This window comes from Pelobates fuscus, chromosome 7, assembly GCF_036172605.1.
Source record: "Pelobates fuscus isolate aPelFus1 chromosome 7, aPelFus1.pri, whole genome shotgun sequence".
Classification (NCBI taxonomy): Eukaryota; Metazoa; Chordata; class Amphibia; order Anura; family Pelobatidae; genus Pelobates; species Pelobates fuscus.
Window position 1 is genome coordinate 186,219,760 of NC_086323.1, and position 23,636 is coordinate 186,243,395.

Genomic DNA, 23,636 nt, shown 5'->3' on the forward strand with positions numbered 1-23,636 from the left:
CTAAATAGGGACCTGAGATGAGGCACCTGTGACAGGGAGGGGTGCAAAACCAAGGAGTTGGCTAGACTCCCAAATATATATATATGGAACATGGGGGGGTGGTTGCACTCACCTGAACATGCTTAAATGGCGTGCTGCTGGGGGCCATATTATACAATACACAAGATCCAGCGCACTCTCCTATCTACTAAACAGCAACTTCAATGTTGACAGATTTTATTAGTTTTTAAAAAAAATTAAAAACACCTTATCTAGGCAAAAAATAATGGGGATTTAGTTACATTATATGATCATACATTGCATAAGCCTGCCACAACGTCAATGTACCCCATCTTTGGCAGGTCCTACTCTTACATAGTTACATAGTTACATAGTTAGATAGCTGAAAAGAGACTTGCGTCCATCAAGTTCAGCCTTCCTCACACCTGTTTTTTGCTGTTGATCCAAAAGAGAAAAAAAAAACAAAAAAACCCCAGTTTGAAGCACAATTTTGCAACAAGCTAGGTCAAAAAATTCCTTATTGACCCCAGAATGGCAGTCAGATTTATCCTTGAATCAAGCAGTTATTACCCTACATTGAAAGATTATATCCTTGAATATTCTGTCTTTGCAAGTATGCATCTAGTAGCTGTTTGAACATCTGTATGGACTCTGATAAAACCACTTCTTCAGGCAGAGAATTCCACATCCTGATTGTTCTTACAGTAAAAAAACCTTTCCTTTGCCTTAGACAAAATCTTAATAGATTTCCACACAATGGTTTGTATTGGCCCCGAATATATTTGTATAATGTTATCATATCCCCTCTCAGGCGACGTTTTTCTAAACTAAATAGGTTTAAATTTGTTAACCTTTCTTCATAGCTGATATGTTCCATTCCTTTTATTAATTTTGTAGCCCGCCTCTGCACTTTTTCTAGTGCCATGATATCCTTCTTTAGAACAGGTGCCCAAAATTGCACAGCATATTCAATATGTGGTCTTACCAGTGATTTATAGAGAGGCAAAATTATATTCTCGTCCCGAGAATGAATGCCCTTTTTCATGCATGACAATACCTTACTGGCCTTGGCCACTGCTGATTGACATTGCACATTGTTGCATAGTTTGTTGTCTATAACAATTCCCAAGTCCTTTTCGTGTGTTGTTATCCCTAATTCGCTTCCATTAAGGGTATACGTTGCTTGTGTATTCTTTACGCCGAAGTGCATAACTTCGCATTTTTCAACATTAAATTTCATCTGCCATTTGAGTGCCCAGTCCTCCAGTCTATCTAAATCCTTCTGCAGCAAAGTAATATCTTGCTCACATTGTATTATTTTACAAAGTTTTGTGTCATCTGCATACTCTCACAGTCTAATGTCTGCTCTTATGAGATTAACCCACTTACTTGGGGAAAAAATTCCATCTGAGGCTCTCTGCAGTACAAGGCTAAATAGGGACCTGAGATGATGCACCTGTGACCTGAGATAGGGCCTGGGGGGTCACCCCAGCTGTAAGGGGGGTCACCCCTATAGAATGTTCACCATGAAGGGTCTGTACAAGTCTCGCTTGGGGGTCACCCAGCGTAGGGGGGTCACCCCTGTAGTATTCCTGCCACCAAAAGGTCTGTGCAGTTCTCGCCTGGGGGTCACCCAGCATAGGGGGGGTCACCCCTGTAGTATGTTTGCCACTGAAAGGCCTGTGCAGGTCTTGCTTGGGGGTCACCCAGCGTAGGGGGGTCACCCCTGTATATGTATGTCACTTAGGACTGGTGCTAGACTCACTTGGGGGTCACCCAGCATAGGGGGTTCACCCCTGTATATTTATGTCACTTAGGACTGGTGCCAGACTCGCTTGAGGGTTACCCAGCGTAGGGGGTCACCCCTGTAATATATTCAATTATGTGCACCCACATATGGTATTTGAATACTTTTGCCCCAATGGAGAGGGCTTATATCCATGAAGGTAAACACAAATGAGTGTAGGAGAGAGCTGAATACTTTTATACAGCACCTATAATCTACAATCATGGAGTAAACACATAATGTACATCTAGTTATACCTCCATTCTGCACACACCTCAGGGAACAGTGATGTTTAAATATATACGAAAACCTGCAGAGAAAAGCTATGCCAGTTAGTTGGAATCACGAACTGGCGAAACCAAGATGGCCGATGTGAATCTCGTGGTACCGCGAGATCCAAGATCGCCGACGTTCACGCGCAAATATGCTGTGCGGGTACCCTTGACTTGAAGCCCAGGACCCTGTCAGTAGAGAAGATAATGACAGGGGAAACACAGTGCCAGCAGAAAAACACAAATAAAGCAATATTAAACCAACATATGGGGTAAAGCAGGGAGATGGGGAGCAGGGGATAAATAACACTACACAAATGTTCAAATAAAGTACAAATAGCTATTACAATAAATGAACAGTGTGGAGCAAATTACTCTGACTTGTGCCTTGTCTGGAGCAGCAAAGAAAGAGGAAGTCATACAGGGGAGGGGCCTTTTATACCCTGTTGCAATGTTTTTTTCACTAAACTTTATTGTTAAATCTGTGCTGCTGGAGTTTTAGTAAAGCGAGATTATGCAAAATACGAAGCTACTGTCATGTTATAAAATCCTTTTTAAAAATTCAAAAAGTATTGTCATTAATTATACTTAGATCCAAACAGAGGTAATTTTACCTGAATTCAGCTACAAAAAAATTAAAACAGAGGTACTATAAAAGATGTTGGTGCTGTTGAAAAATTGAATTTCTTAAAGGAGAATTTTGAAGCTAAACGATATATGGGAACAATATGAAACAATATGTTTTTTGTTTATTTTAGCAGTCGTGAGACTCCTCAGAAACCTCACATAATGCTATGTGGCATCACACACATATGTGTAACTTAAAAATGGATCTGTAAATTACCTATAAGCAGAAAGGGGCAGTTCCGAGAGGTGGGGGGTTGCTCCAGGGCAAGTGCCCCCTCCCGTCCGAGAAGCCAGCCAATATGTGTAGCAGTACATACAGTGGGGTGTATACCGTATTTATTGGCGTATAACACGCACTTTTTCTCCCTGAAAATAGGGGGCAAATGATGTGTGCGTGTTATACGCCAATATACAAAAGTGAGGGGAAATGTCTGTGCGTCTTATGGAGCGAATGTGAAGGTTTACTTACCTGTTTTGAAGCGTGGGCCAGTGTTCAGCACGCACCGCGGTACTGGAACTTCAATTTCAGGTTCCTGTTTCCGGCGGGACTGAAAGGAAGTGCGCACTCAGTGTGCACACTTCCTTTCAGTCCCGCCGGAAACCGGAACCTGAAATTTAAGTTCCTGTACCGCGGTGTGCGCTGTGAAGCCGGCCCACGCTTCAAGACAGGTAAGTAATTATGGGACAAGGGGAGGGAAATTGCACTATGGGACAAGGGGAGGGGGGGACACTATGGGAGGGGGGGATAACACTATGGGATGAGGGGGGGAACACTATGGGAGGGGGTGGAAAATACTATGGGAGGGGGGGAAATACTATGGAAAGGGGGGGAACACTATGGGAGGGGGGGAAATTTCCTTCTTACAATGAGGTGCGTGTTATACGCCGGGGCGTGTTATACGCCGATAAATACGGTACTTCTTATCTGGACAAGCAGACTGCAAAATAAAATAAATACATATTAATAATTAATTTTCCTTACCCTATATAAACCAGATACTCCAATATTTCTATTCCTGTCTGAGAGCTCCCTGGGTGGTGAGCTGAAAGACACTGCTATGGTGAGTGTAGTTACAGAGCACTGAAAGCTGCATATTTTTATGCCGAGTGTGATTCCTGACATTCTTTGGAGGTATTCTCGAATGGCTCGCCTATCACAAAGCAAGCTTTGTGCCTGCGCACAGCGGTGGAACGCACGCCTCGCAGGCTTTGCAGACCACGGATGTTCCGAATGCGCTACTGCATTTGTTTTTGGTGCAATTTTAAATACTTGGGCCATATAAGCTGAGCAGACCCCGTGACAGCAAAGGTAGTTGTCATATTTGAGTCCACCATTTCTCCAACCTAACCAAACGGTATGAGGTCTTTGAAGTGAGATTATTTCAATCTCTACTTTAAAGACTTCTGTATTCAATTTTACTTGAATGTTTACTTTTTATTTTGTCTCTGATTTTTTTCAGATGTGTAACCCTATGGATATGTTCAAGCATCTTTCCTGCTTTTATTGCCACTCCCAGACGGGTGTAAAAAGAAAGTTGTTCTTCGTAAACTTTGGAAAAATCCAAACAAAAGGAAATGCAATCATTTCTTCATTGGCTCCAGGATAATCTGGCACAGACCTTTAAATCATTCAGAGAAACTGTGAGATCCAGGAGAGTACCAATAAAAAGTGTAAAAAGGAGAGGTCTTCTTCTCACTCAGAATTGTCTTCAGGTGAATGCTTGGATTCTTCCATGTCTGATATATACAGTCAAGCATCCAGTTTGGCTTACCACCAGAGGAACTTAGGAGATTTGTGAAAGAAGTGTCTACTATTCAGGAGGATGTATCTTCTAAGCACAAGCTTCATATACAGCCTAAGCTTTTGAAATTGGTGCAGATGGAGTGGAAAAATCCAGAGAAAATAGCCTTAATATCTAAACATTTCAAATACATTTTTAACTTGCATGATAAAGTACAGTGGGAGATATTGCCCATAGTCGATATTCAAGTAGCCCAGCTTTCCAAGAAGATTATTTTACCAATCAGTGATGTTTCCAGTGTGAAACCCTTGATGGATACACAACAGAAACTTCCTGCAGGAGAGTGTTTCAGGTGGCTGGTTTCCAGTGTAAAGCAGCTGTGGCTGGAGCATCAACTAAAGCTCAAAATGTATGGCTTCAACCAATGGAAATTGTTTACTGGACAGTCCTGATAAAGACTTGCTTCACATACTGCATAATATCAGATTGGCAAATTAATTTATTTTAGATATGTCTGAAGAGATATTATTTTTTTCTGCTCGAGTGATGGATTTATCTTCAGCTGCAAGAAAGACCCTTGGCTGAGGTCATGGACAGCTGACATTGCATCTAACGCATAATTATGCAAATTGCCACTTGAAAGAAACAAATTATTTGGTTTTCCCTTGGAGGAGTTGATTAAGTAAATGTAATAAACTAAAAAGATGCTTCCCCGGTGTCACGGTTCTCATCGTGCCATACAGACGGTCAGGCGTAGCCGCCCCAGAAGTGCCAAACAGGCGATTTCTTTTTTTTTTAATTTAAAGATTTTTATTCTTTTTGTGAGTAACAAATAATAAATACATCAAAGAAAATTGCATATTACAGGATTCATAGCAATCGTGAAGGAAATAGTCATTAACATAAACATACATTCTTTTTCTTTCTGTACGTGGTGATTATACAATAAATAGGTATGGTGTGAGATACAAATATAAACACAAAGCACATTCATATTATTTGAGTGTTAGACATGTCCAAAAATAAGAGTATAATAATTAGTATCAGATACAACAATGGGAATTGCAAGTTATAGGATTTTTTTGACAAGTGATGAGAGAATAGACAATAGTATACATTCTTGTTCATGCTTTGTGTTGTGAAATTAGAGTAATCAGGTGTGTTTAAGATATACATTTTTACACAAGTCATAGTTATACGACACAAAGTATATAGTGTAGATGTTATATAAACTTAATTAAAGAGGGGTGGTAGTAGCACGTAATCATTACTTACTTTTGTGACCTAACTCTGTGTGTGAAGGTGGAGTGTTGTGCCTGTGTAGGCTTGAGGTGGATATTGATTGTTGTTGTTGTTTCGGTTAGGAATCTTGTCCAAGGTTCCCAAATAGCGTAGTGTGTACCTAGGTTTTTGGAGATAGCGTGTGATATTAGTTCCATTTGTCTTATGTTCTCTATTCTTGTTATCCATTCCCTGACCGTGGGGGCTTGAGGTGTTTTCCAGTGTTTAGGGATCAATTGTGCAGCGGCCATAGACAGGAGCTTGAAAAGTGAACTCTGTACCCTATTTAGGGTATGGTTAGACGGGGATACTTGAAAAAGGTATTGTAGAGGTGTCATATTAAATGTTATACCCAAAATGGATTGGGTAAGAGTGTGAATTCTATTCCAGAATTTGTTTATGATCGGGCAGAGCCACCAGATGTGAGCGTGATTTGCTGAGGTGGTGTTGCATCGCCAGCATGTGACTTTGTCTAGGGTATGTATTTGTTGAAGTTTCTTAGGGGTGTAGTGCCATCTCGAGATACGTTTATAGTTACTTTCTTGGGCCATCAGGGACGTAGATGTTTGGTGTATGGCTTTGTAGATATCTCGCCATTGGTCCACTGAAATATCAATTTGTAGTTCCTGTGACCATTTTTGTGTATAATTAGGCATTTCTGTTTGTTGTAGATCCCTGGTTATTTGGTATAAGGTAGACAAATGTTTTTTTGTGAGTTTATGATGTGAGCATATATTTTCAAATTCTGTCAGTTGGCGAGTTCCTCCAGGTAGTAGGTTATTAGCGTTAATGAAGTGTTTTATTTGCGAGTATTGAAGTAATTGGTTGTTGGTTGGAGAGGTGGTGGGGAAAATCTGTTGGAGGGTTTTTAATGTGTTGTGTGAAATCATGTCTCGTAATTTTAGTGTGGAACCCCTATGGTAATTGAGATATGCCTTCCCTGAGTGACCTCCCTGGAAATTTGGGTTATTAGTAAGTGGGTAGAGTGGCGAGGGGAATGGGGATATATTCGTGGTACGTATTAGTTTATACCAGAGCTGGATGGTTGGTTTAATTGTAGGGTGTGCTCCACTGAGAAGTGGAGTATGTGTGCTTGCCTTGGGAAGCCATGGGCATTCGGCCAAGGGTATTGTACTGTATTCGTTCTCTATTTGTACCCAGTGGTGTGCTGGTAAGGGTTTTGTCCATTCATATATCCTACTCAAATGGACCGCTGCATGGTAAGATTTTATGTCAGGTAGGTTCAAACCACCCTTGTTTCTGTTTCTAATTAGAGTTTCGTGGGCTATTCTTGGTTGGGAGTTTGACCATATGTATCTGGTGAGTGTCGTTCTAATCTTTGAGAAGAAAGTCTCATTTAGTTGAATTGGAAGGGCTTGGAGAGTGTAGAGTAATCTTGGGAGGATATTCATTTTGATAATATTGATCCTACAAAACCATCCAAAACAAGGCCTTTGCCAGCCTTGGAGGTCTTTAGTGATGTTATCTAGAAGTTTGCTGAAATTAAGGTTGTATAACAGTTTGAGGTTATGTGATATGTGAACTCCTAAATACTTGACTGAGGTGGGTTGCCACGTAAAATGGAATCTTTGTTTGAGTTGAGTATTTAGGTATTTTGTAGAGTAGATGGGCATCAAGTCACATTTGGAAAGATTTGCCTGAAAGTTAGAAATTGTGCCATAAAGGGCCATTTCAGAGATGATATATGGAATGGTTGATAGTGGATTCGTTATTGTAAAGAGGAGGTCATCGGCAAATGCCATGACTTTATATTCCTGATGCTTTACTCTGATACCTTTAATTTGTGGATTATCTCTGATCCCTTGTAGAAAGGGTTCCAGAATAAGTATAAACAGGAGAGGCGAAAGGGGACAGCCCTGCCTCGTCCCATTAGTGATTTGGACTTGTTGTGACAATTGGCCATTAACCCGTATCCGTGCTGTGGGTTTCGAGTATATAGCGGCTAACCATTCCATCCAGCGTGGTCCGAAGCCAAGGGCTTGTAAAGTGTGTTTAATTAAGGACCAGCTAACTCTATCAAATGCCTTTTCGGCGTCTATAGCAAGAAGTGAGCTATGGGTTTTGTGGGTTTGAGCCCAGTGGATTAAATTGAGGACTTTCGTCGTATTATTCTTTGCTTCCCTACCGGGAACAAAGCCTGCCTGGTCTGGGTGTATCAAATTTGGAAGGAAAATTTTTAGTCTGTTCGCCATTATTTTTGTTAGTATTTTAAGATCTATGTTAATTAGGGATATTGGTCTATAGTTTCCGCAGCCTATTGGGTCTTTGCCCGGTTTCGGGATCAGCGTGATGGTTGCTTCCAGGGAGGCTTTGGGGATAAGGTGTGAGAGTTTGTGAGTGTTGTATGCTTTAATGAATGGTTGCGTTAGTAGTGATGAGAAGGTCTTATAGTACTTCCCTGTGTACCCATCTGGGCCGGGACTTTTACCTAAGGGTAGTGATTTGACCACATTGTAAAATTCTTCTTGAGAAATGGGTTCATCTAAAAATGCTATCTCATTATAAGGGATTGTCCTTTTAATTCTTGGTTGTAAAAATGCGATAATATCTTCCCTAGATGGATGGTCTTTCGAAATGTTATATAGGTTTGTGAAAAATTTGTGGAATTCATTGATGATTTCTGGCATATTTTTAGTCGTTTTCCCTGATTCCAATTTAATTTCTGGAATGAAGGTAGATTGCTTTTCTGGTTTCAGTGATTGTGCAAGTAGTCTCCCTGCTTTACCTCCTTTTGTGTAATATCGGTGTTTTGTCAGGGTTACCTTACGTTTTGCATGTAAAAGTAATGTTGTTTGGAGTTCTGATCTTTTGGATAGGATTAGTTTGTAGGTATCAAGGGAAGAGTCACAGTCATGTTGTTTGGATTCTAGTGATTTTAATTCACGTGTGAGTTGTGAAATTCTGTGTTCCCTATTTCTTTTGGCCGAGGAGGCAATTTTGATAAACTCTCCCCTTAGTACTGCTTTGTGAGCTTCCCATAGGAGTGGAGGTGAAATGTCTGGATGTGTATTTTCCTCAAAATAACTGGTAATAGCTTTTTCAATAAGCTTAACATTATTTGCGTCGTTTAGGAGTAAGTCATTTAGTTTCCATTGTGTGGATGGTTGGGGCATTACTGGTATGTTTAACACCAATGTCATTGGTGCATGGTCTGACCAAGTAATTGGGCCGTAGGACGCTGCTGTAACTAGGGGTAGATATCTATGTTGGAGGAAGATCGTGTCGATCCGAGAGTATGTGCCTGAGGGTGTGGAGTAAAATGAGAAATCTTTTCGTGTAGGATTTATTGCTCTCCAGCAGTCATAAAGTTGTGCTGTAAGGAGTGTAGAGTTTATCTTGCTTCTAATTTGCGTCATTTGTGGGTTTAATTTTGCGGTGGAGTCTAAATTTCCATCTAGGGAGATGTTAATGTCTCCACCAATTATTAGTATACCTTCATGGAAGTCTTAAAGTTTATGTAGGATTTTTCCCATGAACTGATTTTGTTTTTTGTTAGGTGCGTATAGATTGACCAGTGTTACTAAGGTGGGGCCCAATTTCCCTTTCAAGCATAAAAATCTACCGGAGTCATCAGTGAGTTGGTCCTGGAGGGTAAATGGAGTATTTCTGCCAATCAAGATTGCAACCCCCCTTGATTTGGATTCAGAGTAGTGGCTATAGTGGCCTTGTGGGTAATCTTTACTTCGTAGTTTGATTTGTGTACCTTTACGTAAGTGCGTCTCTTGGACGAAAACTATATCGGCTTTCTGTCTGCTAAAATCTGACAGAGCAAGAGATCTTTTTTCTGGGGTGTTCAGCCCTTTGGCATTTTGTGTTAATAATGTTATTGAATTCATTGTTACTTGAATGGACTGTGTTGTGATATGATTTGTAAAACACAGATCCTATTATATAGGTGGGGAGGGAGAGAATGCCTGTGGTCCTGACCTTGGGTATTTGTTGAAGAGATTGTAAATTAGGCTTCCCTTAACTCGATTTATTATTAGCAATCACTAACAATTTCCTTTTCAAAAGCGCGTTTTCCTGTAATTATAACAGAGTGAGGTGTAGTCGGTTATATTATTAAAATGAGATGAACTAAAATAACATAAAATACAAAAGAAAGGTTATAACACAACTGTAGATTTATACAACAGCCCCTTCTGAAGGGGTATCTCTCAATTAGCGAGAGTATAGGTGATCTATCTGGACACAGCGATAGATACCTAAGAAATTTGGGGAGAACCTTGTGGCATAAGCAAGGGTCCCAGATCTGCAATCCTATATTACAAATTAATTTAAATAATTTTTGAGACATTTGATGAACTTAATGAGAGGGCAGAAACTAGAGGTATCTATAGTGATACACCAGGTGGGAAAGTAATTAAAGACGGAAGTCTTAAAATTGTAGGATGTTTAGGGCAACGTGGAGGGGAAAGGGAGGAGGGGGGGGGGGGGGAAATGGGAAGATGGAAGGAGAGGGGGGGAGGGGAGAGGGGGGGGGGGAGGAAGGAGGGGGAAAGGGAATGGAGGGTAGCGGAAGTTAAGCGGATATTTATGTAGGTAGGTAGTATAATACATCTATAACATTAACATATTTGTCATATTGAGATTACAGTGAACATTGACAGTATCAGCGTAACTTAGTGCCATAGTCTAAACTTATATATTCCCTTCACTCGAGGGTTCAGATCAAAATATCTAACAAAGCTTAACATGCGTGATACGCCTGTGGGAGGAATATAATGTTAGAAATTACGTGTGGTTATCTGATGGGTTGATTTGAATTCATGCGAATGCAGTGCGTCCGGTTGGCATAGACTGCTTGGTTCGTGTGAGTCTTAAACCGATACTGATCGTCGCAACAGGCCGAAACTACCATCTGTAAAGCAGTCTGGGATACTTTAATGAGAAGATATCAGGAGTAGTTATACTCAATGTTCTGGATATTGATTGTGATGATTGTCGTCCGCCCTTGGTGTAATTGTCCTCTAGTAAGTCCCTGTGGTAATTGAAACATGGAAGCGAAAAGTTTGGGAAAAAGTGAGGCTTTGAGGCTTCCTATCATTCCGGAGATTGTAGGATCTGTTGATCCGCGATGTCTGAGGAAATTCTTGATGACTGTTGTGGTGAGACAAATCTATGGTCGTTTCGTCGTTTTTTAGCAGGTGTAACCCATCTTTGTCTCTGTGGAAGGCTGGTTGATTCGTGTTGGAACTGTAGCCCATTCCAATCCATTACCGTGGTGTGTGGTAAGTCTAGTGCTTGAAGGAACGGGGGAACGTCTAGGATAGAGGATATCGATAGTATTGTGCCTTTATTATTGACAATTAAGGCAAATGGGAAACCCCAGCGATATCTGATGTTTCTGTTTCTTAAGTGTTCAGTGACAGGTTTCAGAGCTCTACGTGCTTGTAGAGTGTATCGAGAGAGGTCTGGGAAGATTTGTATTGGGTTGCCGTGGAATAGTAAGGGCTGTGAGGTTTCCCTAAGAGCTTTGAGTATATTCTCTTTAGTGGAGAAGTAATGTAATCGGCATATTGTGTCTCTTGGGGTGTCAGTAGACAGGCCTCTGGGGCGTAGTGAGCGGTGGGCTCTGTCAAGTAGGATATTGTTATCCTGTTGTTCCCCTAAGATGAGATTAAAAAGCTCATGTAATATGGAGTCTAAGCTCTCACCTTGGGATTCTGGCAGGCCTCTAATTCGCAGGTTATTTCTCCTCCCTCGGTTGTCCAAGTCGTCTATGTGCCTTTGTGTGGCCGCCATGTTAAAGGCATGAGAATTAAGCGTTGTTGATATATTTGTGATTAAGGCTTGTGTGGTGTCCCTTTCTTCCTCCAGGTCTGACACTCTGAGGTTTAACTGGCGGACTTCCGAGCCTATCGCCTCCATTTTTTTGTGGAATGTGGCCTCCAGCTTACCCATCGAGTTTTGAAGATCGTGTTGCATGTTGTACAGATCGTTTTTGGAAGGTAAGTTTTTAAGGATGGTTTTTAGATCAGCCTCATATGTTATATCTGCCGAGGTGTGTGAGATTTCTGATGCTGAGGGACTAGCGGGTTGTTGATCGTTTTCCGCCATTACGTTAGTCGTGGTCGCGGCCTCATCCTCGCGGTTCGAGTTTTCTTTAAAATATCGGGTCAACGCTCCCGATTTGGTGGTAGGGGTTTTCCCTGTGTGTCCATGAGAAGGACCCTGCTTCTTGTGGTTGCCCATGTTTGTATTTTTGTCTCCGATTAGTGTGGATTGGAATCTGGGTCCGCCGGAGCTATGCTAGTGTGCGTCCATTCAGCTCAGCGGTCGGCCCCAAACAGGCGATTTCAACCTGAGTCCTTTGCTGTCCTGGGCCTGCTATACTGCCTTTCAGCCACAACAGTTCCTATTCTTTGGAGTAGTTCTAGCCCTGTTCTACTTGGCTATGTCTGCAGCACGGGGGGCTGGACTTCTTCTGTGGTCATTGCCTGTGCTTCACCTGAGACAGAACAATCATCAACTGTGTATATAAGCATTGCCTCACCCTGAGAACGCTATCAAGTCATTGATCCTGGTGTATGTGTTCAGTTCCTGTGTTCTAGTCTCTTGAACTTATCAATATTGACCCTGGCTGCTGTTTTTGTTTATTCTTACCTCTGGCATCCCTTGACTTCGGCTACACTTTTTTTTATCCTGACCTCTAGAATCCTTTGACTTTGGCTATCCCTCGACTATCCTGCTGTTTGTGTCCTTGTCAGTACTGCATTAGAATCACCTTTCCTGCACAGACCCTGTGCACAGATTCACAGTCCAGGTGGCTTCTTACCTGGTCACCTTGGACTGTGTCTATCTGCAAGGGTGAGCAAACATATCTGCGCTACATACTCCAACCTCAGGTAAGAACCCTGACACCCAGGATAAAAGATACACTCCAGGGAATAGGAGGTTTCACTTTCACAATCAGAGGTCATTCAGAATTAAAACAGATATCATAATTTTCACAGACAACTCATGGACACCAGGTTTGGTGAGAAACAATCCAATAGACAAGACAAGAAGAAGAGATTCGGATGCCAACAAAGGTATTACCAGGCATGGGAAAGTACTATCATAAATCCTTGGATCTTAAACCCAAAAGAGAATGGTTACAAGATAAGATTCACAGAAAAACTCCACATTTCCTGGTATCTTTGTACCTCTCTCGTTCCAAAAGAAAATCACTCCTTGAAGAATCCATGTCACTTCTAAAAAAAAAGTGTCATCGAAAAGGTCCTAAGCAACCAAGAGGGCCAAGGAGTTTACTCAAGACCCTTAGAAAACTTCTTGTAAACAATTTGGTTTGCCAGAAGGGAATTTGATGGCAAGATGAAAAAACAGAAAAGTTCTGGTTTTCCCCTTCCTATACAGATAAGATGGTCTTCATTTCCTGGACTGAATGTCAATACAATGGGATTTCAAGTTGGCTTACGTGTTCTCTCCGATGACTCTATGGCTCTAGTTCCAAGGGCTCTTCAGAAACTCAGTGCAGACAAGGCATTGGTAAAAGCTATAATTCTGTATTGGTCAAACAGAAACTGTTTTTCAGAATGAAAACAGATGGCTTTAACGTTCTGGGAATTTCCGCTGTCAACTCTTCTGTTGGAAAACAAACAACTTCCAATAGAGACACTTTGAATGTTCAGATTGAAAGCCTGGCTGCTGCAAGGTTGGTCCTGCATTAACACAAAATTCAAGAGACTTTGTTTGATCTATTCCTATATTCTACAAAAAGATCTACTTCTAAGATTTACCTAAAATACTTGGAATACGTTTCTACAATGCTGTAGAGATCATGATTGCCTTCACTATGTTTCGTCTGTTGATACCATTTTTTAATTTCTCCAAAATAGTTGTATGTCTGTTCTTGGTGTTTCTACACTTAAATTGTAAGTCTCAGCCCTTAGCCATTTTATGGTTCAGGATTTAGCCTCCAATGTTCTGATTAGAAGATTTTCGTTCTTCTTAGACGGCCTCTTCGCAAGTCTCTTTTTCCTGCTAGAGATTTTTCTGTGGTACTTAAGGCATTATGTTTCCCACTTTTGATTCTTTCTCTCAAGACTGTGTTTCTGTCAGGATTATATTGATCCAGCACACAGAATAGTATCACACCCTAGAACAGTAGGATGATGACTGTTGTTGACAAAAAAATTGTCCAGATGTGTTATGGGTAGCATTATTTCTGGCAAGGTAGCAAGTGAGACCAGTTTTCCTGAGTGCCATTAATAAAACATCGCAAATATGGTTCCAAGGACTGGTTGGCCCTCTCATCCGCACCATTAGTTTGAGGATGGTACGAAAATGAAAATGGCAATTCTATACCTAACTGTTTTTTAAATGCTCTCCAAAATTATGACACAAATTGGGAACCCCTGTCTGACACAATATTTTGTGGAATACCATGTAATCTGACAATTTAGCATATAAATATATGAACCAGATCTTGGGAAGAAGGTATCTTATTGAGCGGAACAAAATGTACCATTTTAGAAAAGCGATCAACCACCATAAAGATGGTGGTATAGTCTTTAGAAATCATGAGTTCCACAATGAAGTCCATAGACAAATGAGACCATGGCACACTGGGTATAGGAAGTGGTTGTAATAACCCACATGGTAGTTTATGGGGAACCTTAGAAACCGTACAAACAGTACAAGCCTCCACATACTCTCTGATGTCTTTTCTAAGAGAAGGCCACCAAAATGATCTGGAGACAACGGATACAGTTTTATTAATACCCGGATGTCCAGCTGTCACATTATCGTGGAACATTCTTAGTACCTCCTCTCTTTCTAGCAACAGAATAAACAATCTATCTTGAGGTTAATCACTAGGTGCCTGAGCCACCATGAGAGCACAAAGAAGAGTGGAAGACAAGGAAAGGACAGTAAATGCAACAATACACTCAGGTGGAAACGATAGGGGAGGCCTCTTGTTCTTGTTCTGACTCTATGTCAAATTGTCTAGATAGGGCGTCAGCCTTAACGTTCTTAGGACCTCGTCTGGACATGATGATAAAGTTAAAGAGTGACAAGAACATGACCATCTAGTTTGTCTAGAAGACCGCCTTTTAGCATCTCCAATGTATGCCAAGTTTTTGTGATCAGTTATGATCAGGAGGGGATCTTTGGAACCTTCCAAAAGATGTTGCTATTCTTTCAGAGCAAGTATAATGGCCAGCAATTCTCTGTTACCAATATCATAGTTATACTCCACTGGTGACAACTTTCTAGAAAATCTAGTATCCTGACTCTCCCTCTGAGAAAGAACAGCCCATACCCCTGTCTCAGAGGTTTCTACCTCTAGTATGAAGGGTTTGCTAGTGTCAGGATGTACCAATATGTCAGCAGAGGCAAATAATGTCTTAAGAAGCTCAAAAGCTTCTCCAAGTTTTTTAGACCATATAGTACAGTTAACCCCCCCACATGTCATATTGGTAATGGGGGCTATCACAGTAGGGGGACCTTTGATGAATCTCCTATAGTAATTTGCAAACCCAATAAACCTTTGAATGGCTTTTAACCCATTAGGTAATGGCCAGTGTGGAACGGCTTCAAGTTTGCGAGGGTCCATCTGAAAACCAGAGGCCAAAATATTATATCCCAAGAACTGTACCTCCGTCTGATCAAATATGCATTTATCAAGTTTGCAATATAGCCCATTTTCAAGCAAAGTTTGCAATACTTGCTTCACATGCCTAAGATGAATCTGGAGATCGGTGGAATAAATGAGAATATCATCCAGATATACTAATCCAAAGTATAAATTTAGTCTCTGAAAACATCATTAATGAAATCCTGAAATACGGCCGGAGCATTGCATAAGGTGAATGGCATGACAAGATACTCATAGTGACCACCACTCGTCTTAAATGCAGTTCTCCATTCATGACCCTCCTTAATCCTTACCAAATTGCAAGCACTCCTAAGGTCAAATTTGGTAAACACCTTAGCGTCCTGGAGTCTGTCAAACAATTCTGGGACAAGGGGAATGGGATAAGCATATTTGATGGTGGTCTTGTTCAATGCCCTATAATCAATACATGGCTGTAACTCTCCATCTTTCTTGGATACAAAAAAGAACCCTGCACCTGCAGGTGAAGAAGATTTACGTATGTGACCTTTTTGTAGAGACTCTTTAATGTAATCCTCCATAATCCTACTTTCCTGTGGTGATAAGGCATACACTGCCCCTTAGGGTGCAGGGTGCCGGGTAACAAATCTATGGAGCAATCGTAAGATCTGTGAGGAGGTAGTGTATCAGTGTGACTTTTACTAAACACTTCTTTAACCTCCCAGTACTGCAAAAGAATTTCGGTAGGCTGAGGCATAGGAGTAGGTTGAGCACTCTTTTAGTAATGGGTAACATACATCTCTCACTACATTCTTTACCCCATTCGAGTATTTCCCCGTTAGCCCAGTCAATATGAGGATTATGCTTAACAAGCCATGGGAATCCTAGTATATTGGGACAAGAAGGGTAAGCAATTATCTGAAATGTAATGATTTCTTTATATAACGGTCCTATAGTAACAGTAATAGGCATAGTTTCATGGGTAGAGGTTGAGAGAGAGGTCTCCCATCAATGGCCTCAACGGCCAAAGGTGATGATCTCTTCTTGATGGGTAGGAGGTGTTTACTGACAAATTGCATGTCAATAAAGTTTCCTGCAGCACCTGTCCATCAGGGCTTTACATGAAAATCTTTTCTTGTTGCATAGAGCAGTAATATTAAGGAGAAATCTACTTTGGGTAGTATCAGGGGACACATCCATCACACCTAAAACCAGTCCCCTTATGGTTTTTAGGTGCACAAGTTTTCTTGACGTATGGGACAAGCATTTATCATATGTCCTTTCTTGCAACAGTATAAGCAAAGGTCCTCTTTTCAAGGTATTGGAGCACTCGGTTCATATAGGGTAAGGAGAAGGGATTATTTAAATGTCTTTATTTTATTTTGCAGGCTGCTTGTCCCAATAAGAAGTGCCCACCCCAATGTAAAAAAATATATATTGTACATTAAAATAATGATTTATGCAACTAAAATGTACTTTAGAACAAGAACACTGTATATTATTTAAACAGCCTATTTATTAAATACATTTATTGTAGATGAAAGACATATTACAGTGATTATTATTACTGTAATTACTGAGGGACAGAAGGATAGAAAAGAGTGGTACAGGGTTTTGGGCCCCAATTAGGGACTGTCCCTATAAATGGGGACACTTGCTGGGTATTCTTGTGTGTAGTTAGCTTTTATGTACATGTTGTGAGCTTGTGTGTATTCGTAGCCTGTGTGCAGTGAGCTGTATCAATGAGCTTTCTGTGGTGAGTGCCAGTGAGCTTGTGTGTAGTGAGCTTTCTGCATTAAAGGACCACTCTAGGCACCCGGACCACTTCAGCTTAATGAAGTGGTCTGGGTGCCAGGTCCTTCTAGGGTTAACCCATTTTTTCATAAACATAGCAGTTTCAGAGAAACTGCTATGTTTATGAATGGGTTAAGCCTTCCCCCAAATCCTCTAGTGGCTGTCTCATTGACAGCCGCTAGAGGCGCTTGCGTGCTTCTCACTGTGATTTTCACAGTGAGAGCACGCCAGCGTCCATAGGAAAGCATTATGAATGCTTTCCTATGTGACCGGCTGAATGCGCGCGCAGCTCTTGCCGCGCGTGCGCATTCAGCCGACGGGGAGGAGAAGAGGAGGATCGGAGGAAGCAGGAGGAGATCTCTCCGCCCAGCGCTGGAAAAAGGTAAGATTTAACCCCTTTCCCCTTTCCAGAGCCGGGCGGGAGGGGGTCCCTGAGGGTGGGGGCACCCTCAGGGCACTCTAGTGCCAGGAAAACGAGTATGCTTTCCTGGCACTAGAGTGGTCCTTTAAGCTTGTGTGTGTATCAGTGAGCTGTCAGTAGTGAGCTGTGTGATCTTGTGTGTATTAGTGAGCTTTCTGTAGTAAGCTTGTATATGTCAGTGAGCTGGGTGTAGCTAGCTTGTGTGTGTTAGTGAGCTGCCTGTAGTGGCCTTCTCGCAGCTTGCTTTCTTGTGTGCTGAAATAATCCTGTGCGTGCTTTTGCTTGTCAGTTATTGTGTGTCAGTGGCCAATCTGTACAAATAAGTGTATCATATTTTCTAGCACAATGTTTGTTAACCCCTTAACGCAGTTACAGCGTTCTATGCCGTCCCCATTATGATGGTCCCCATTATGATGGGCAGCATAGAACGCCGTAACGGCTTTCTACCCCAGGAGAAACTTATCTCCATGGCGATCCTATTCAGGAGGACTGCCTGACAGCCCAGGCAGCCCTCCCCTGGCAAATCAAGCCCCCAGGGGTCAAAGAGCGATCACAAGGCCCCTTATAGCTGGCTGTGGATCTGCCAGCAGGGGGACTGTCTGGGCTGTCAAACAGTCCGCCTGCTGGTGAGCAGTTTAAAAAATATTAATAAAACATGTTTAACCCCTTCAGGACCAGCCTGTTTTTACGATGTTGTACGTGGACCAGGGCTCTTTTAACACTTTTGTGGTGTTTGTGTTTAGCTGTAATTTTCCTCTCTCTCATTTACTGTTCCCATACAAGTTATATATAGTTTTTTTTAGGACAAAAAGGGCTTTCATTACATACCATTATTTGTATCATGTCATATAATTTATTTAAAAAAAAAAAAAATTGGTGAAAAATTGAAAAAAAATATATTTTTTTTTTACTTTTGCTTGAAAAATCTTTTACTTACCTACAAAAGCTAATGAAAAAATCTGCTAAATAGATTCAAAATGATGTCCTAAATTTAAAAACACCCAGTGTTTAGGTGCTTTTTTGCTTTAAAAAAAAAAAAAAAAATTATAGGGCAAGTTATAGGGTTATAAGTACAAATAGGAAATTGCTGTTTCAAAATATATATTTTTAAAATGTATCAATAGTGACATTGTAACACTATTATCTGTCATAAATCTCTGAATCACACCCCACATGTACATCTTTATTTTAAAGTAGACAACCCAGGGTATTCAATATGGGGTATGTCCAGTCTTTTTCAGTAGCCACTTAGTCACAAACACTGGACAAAGTTAGCATTCATATTTGTTTGTGTGTGAAAAAAGTAAAAAACTAAATTGAACGCTAATTTTGGACAGTGTTTGTGACTAAGTGGCTACTAAAAAAAGCTGTACATATCCCGGTTGCAATACCTTGGGTTGTCTTCTCTTGCAGATGGTATGCTATCATGGGGTAATTCTCATTCCTGGGCTATCATACGCTCTCAAAGCAACGTAACCAACCTGACAATTTTCAATGAAAAAATATTTGACCCTTATATTTGACCCTGTAACTTTGAAAATTGCTATGAAACCTGTACATGAGGGGTACTGTTATACTCGGGAGAGTTTGCTGAACACAAATATTAGTGTTTTAAAACAGTACAACGTATCGCAACAATTATATCATCAGTAAAAGTGCTGTTTGTGTGTGTGATAAATGCAAAAAAGTCACTTTCACTGACAATATCATCGCTGTGTTTTACTGTTTTGAATCACTAATATTTGTGTTCAGCGAAGTCTACCGAGTAAAACAGTACCCCCCATGTACAGGTTTTAGGGCATCATAGAAAGTTACAGGTAAAATCAGTGCTAGCAAATTACATTCTCTGGACTTTCGGCCTGGGTTGTCAGGCAGGTCCCTCAAATTGCAATCAATAAAATTACTTAATTATGTAAAAATATTGCATAAATGCACACGTAGAATTTGAATATACATGCATATTTATAGATTTGAAGTCTACGTGTATATTTATATAAATATTTATGTCATTTTGTATATGGACATATGTATATTTCAAATTATTTTTATTTATTTATATATCCATAGATATATATACAATTTCATTCTAAGTGTATTTTTATATAAATATCAAAATACAGTTAGAATAAAATTTCATATAGATATATAATTTTGTTTTACATTTTTATTATTATTTTTAATTTTTTTAATTTGATTTACTTATTTGTATTTTATAATAATATATATACAAAATATATATATATATATATATATATATATATATATATATATAGTTATTATATACATATATATGTGTAATTTAATATGTATATTTTTATATTAATATATGTATATATTAATATAAAAATACACTTAGTATGACATTATATATATGATATATAGACATATATTATATAATATATATTATATATATATATATACACACACATATATAATTAGATTTTTTTATTAACATTAAAAAATATATATTTTTTATTTTACACTTGCAGGGAGACTGCCTGACAGCACAGGCAGACCCCTGCAGGCAGACACTATGACACCTATTGTGACCATGTGACCATGTGACCGCTCTGTTGAAACACACAGGTACAGGCAGTAACACACACACACAGTTACAGGTAGATAAACACAATCACACACAATTACAGGCAGACAGCCACACACACAGACAGGCAGACAGCCACACACACACAGCCACACATACAGTTATACACACACACAGTCACACACACAGGCAGACAGCCACACAAACACACACAGGAAGACAGTCACACACACACACACACACACAGGAAGACAGTCACACACACACACACACACACACACACACATAGGCAGTCACACACAGGCAGACAGTCATACACATATACAGGCAGACAGTCATACACACACACAGCCTGCGGATAAGAAGCTGGACGAATAAGAAGCTAGCTTCAACATCTTGTTGTGTGTAATAATCATCTGCTTGTGTGTAGTAAGCTTTGTGTAGTGAGCGTGTGTGTGTGTATCATTTAAGTTTCTGTAGTGAGTCCTGTGTGTAGTAAGCTTGTGTGTGTGGGTGTCAGTGAGCTTTCTGTACTAAGCTTGTATGTCTGTCAATGAGCTTGTGTGTAGTAAGCTTAAGAACGTGTCATTGAGTTTGTGTGTAGTAAATTGGCTGTAGTGAGCTGTGTGCAGTGAGTTTTCTGTAGAGAGCTTTCTGTAGTGAGGATGTGTGTGTTTCTGTGAGCTGTCTGTAATGAGTTTGTTGTGTCTGTCAGTGACCTTGTGTATGTGCGTAGTGAGCTTTCTGTAGTGGGCTTGTGTATCTGTCAGTGAGCTTGTGTATAATATGTTTTGTGTTGTGAGCTGTGTGAAGTGAGTTTAAGATTGTGTCAGTGAGCATGTGTGTGTCAGTAAGCTGTATGTTGTGAGCTGTGTGATTTTGAGTGTGTACACATCGGTGAGCTTGCGTGCAGTGAGTTTTCTGTAGTAAGCTTGTTGTGTGTGCAGTGAGCTATGCGTAGTGAGAATGTGTGTATATCTGTGAGCTGTCTGTAGTGAAAATGTTGTGGTGTCAGTGAGTGTGTTTATGTATGTCAATGAGCTTTCTGTAGTGAGCTTGAGAATATGTCAGTGAACTTGTGTGTAGTGAGCTGTTCATGTTGAGCTTGTGTGTCAGTGAGCTGTCTGTAATGAGTTGTTTGTTGTTGTGTGTGTATACATCAGTAAGTGTGCATTATGTAGTGAGCTTATGTGCATGTCATTGAGCTGTTTGTAGGGGGCTGTATGCAGTGAGCTTGTTGTGTGTCAGTGAGCTTCCTATAGTGAGATGTGTGTGCAGAGCTTGTCTTGTGTGTTTGTGAGATTGTGTCAGTGAGCATGCATGTGTGTGTCTGTGACATTATATATAATGTGACATATATCTATCTATCTATCTATCTATCTATCTATCTATCTATCTATCTATCTATCTAAAAGTTCTTCCAGTGAAGTATCAGGATAGGTGGACACATCTGTGATTTTAGATTACAAAACAACCAATTGACCGAATGTGGGGGGGATGGGGTGGATAGAGGGCTGGGGAGGAGAAACTCCGCTCAGAAGTATAAAGACTAAAGGAGGTTGAGGGACAAAGGGCTCACCATCGCTGAATGTTACGCAGTCCGTGAAATTATGATAACGCTACAGCCCCCCCACGTGAGCATGTAGAAGGATCGCAGACAGCAGACAAAACACGCTCAGAGCTTCTTTTAAAAGGCAAACTGACATATACACAGTGCAAACACCAACAAGGCAGAAACCTGAGGAGACACGCAAACCTTTACCACAATACAGTGGGCTGGCATTGATATACAGAGAGAATTGTACTCACAGGAATGAAATGCATAGTATTGGCTCACACACAATCAACACACATCGCGCTGGGAAATCTGGTACCGATTGGTACAGGTTGGCCGCTGACACAGTAACTGGAAAGCACAGGACTCGTTCAACACACAAGGACACAAGTCGTGAGAATGGCTGTACCCCAATGATTCTATGACTAGCCACGTGTTCTTGCTGAGGTTTTCTGTGTGCAGATCCTGCACCCCACAAACATGGAGCTATTTGAGGACCCTTATTGCCAGAGCAGACCAGCTCGCAGGACGCAGTGGCTAGTGAGTGCCCTGGCTTTTCACTATGGGCTAGACAAAGGTGTGGAGAATGAGATCATTGTGTTGGCCACGGGGCTGGACCAATACCTGCAGGAGATCTTTCACCACCTTGACTGGCAGGGCATAGGTACCATCTCTAAAAGTGAGTTTGGCACCCTGTGCGAGGTACTGGGGCTAGAGCCAGGACAGGAGGAATGTCAAGGGCTTTTGGATGATCTTCCTGAGGAAATCAATTTCCGAACATTCCATGGTAAACTTTGCGAATACTTCAGCACCAAGTCTGGGTGCCAAACCAGGACTGGACGTCTGCCTGTGGGCAAGGAGAATGAGCACATTGAAACCCAGATCCGCCTTCGTAGACCCCTGAGAAGGCGACCGTCCCCAGGAAGTAGAGGGTCCCAGCAAGAGGCCGCTGCCCTGCAGAGGCTAGAAGATGAGAACACCAGCCTTAGGGAGCTCGTGGAGGACATGAGGGCTGCCCTGCAGAGCAGTGATGCCAGATCCCTGGCGCTGCAGGTGAGATGAGGCTGAGCAATGCATGATCCCTTTAACCAAAAACAAAACAAAAAAAAACTGAAGATTGTCTCAGTTAAAAAGATAGACAGAAAACTGAGGTCTCTCTACCCTTTTAGTGCATCCAGAATTCGTAAAGTCAATAATTTAATATCAGTTCCATGTCCTGGATAGATAGATATAGTGTATTATTCATTTGCATATATTAACTCATTCATATATTTCCTATATTATATTTCTAAACAGATTTGGAGTAGTGAACTATTCAGATCAAGACTTGTATCTATTGTTTATATCTATTAAAACCCACCCACCACTCAGTAGCCTTGAAACCAGCAGCTTTTGTTTCCATCTTGTTTTAAGCATTAACATGAAAAACAGAAAAAAAATGTGGAATTCCAACATCACAGCATGGCAACAGTTGCATATTATTTAATACAGAATCCCACTCTAAGCGTTTTATACTGTTCAAGAATCATTGCAGAACAGCCTAACTTTCTTGTGGTATGCCTTCAAGATTCTGAGCGATTTGGGGACAGCAGGGGACAGGAGGGATTTGGTAGTCTTGTTGATTTAATACATTAAATAGTACAAAACTCATAGAATTGACACTGCCCCAGATCAGGGGTGGAGAACCTTCGGCTCTCCAGATGTTTTGGACTACACCTCCCATGATGCTTTGCCAGCATTATGTGTGTAAGAGCATGATGGGGGATGTAGTCCACAACATCTGGAGAGCCGAAGGTTGCCCATCCCTGCCCTAGATGACTGGTTTACATTGCAATTCCAAGTACCTTGTCTTGTTTTTAATGTTCATATTAAGAAGATGTCAACACAAGTTGTTGTTTTATAGGACACTGCAGGGTAAACCTTCTCTTCAGTTTGTTGTATTTATTGGTCTAATGTCAGCCGATCAAGTAGCCCATTTTTATTGACAGCAGTGAATCTAAATAGATAACCAGACCATTTTTATTTCTTAG

The 23,636-nt window shown here is 40.8% G+C and overlaps 2 protein-coding genes across 2 annotated transcripts in view; one reads left to right on the plus strand and one right to left on the minus strand.

The window, feature by feature from the left end:
- Nucleotides 1-23,636, minus strand: part of LOC134568392 (dimethylaniline monooxygenase [N-oxide-forming] 2-like) — a 489,265-nt gene that overhangs the window by 409,424 nt on the left and 56,205 nt on the right. The window lies entirely within an intron of this gene.
- The window catches only part of EFCC1 (EF-hand and coiled-coil domain containing 1), a 174,107-nt gene continuing 172,544 nt past the window's right edge, over nt 22,074-23,636 (plus strand). The window contains exon 1 of the mRNA XM_063426967.1: nt 22,074-22,659. Coding sequence (XP_063283037.1) covers nt 22,087-22,659 — 573 coding nt within the window. The 5' untranslated portion in view covers nt 22,074-22,086. The remainder of the gene's footprint in view (nt 22,660-23,636) is intronic.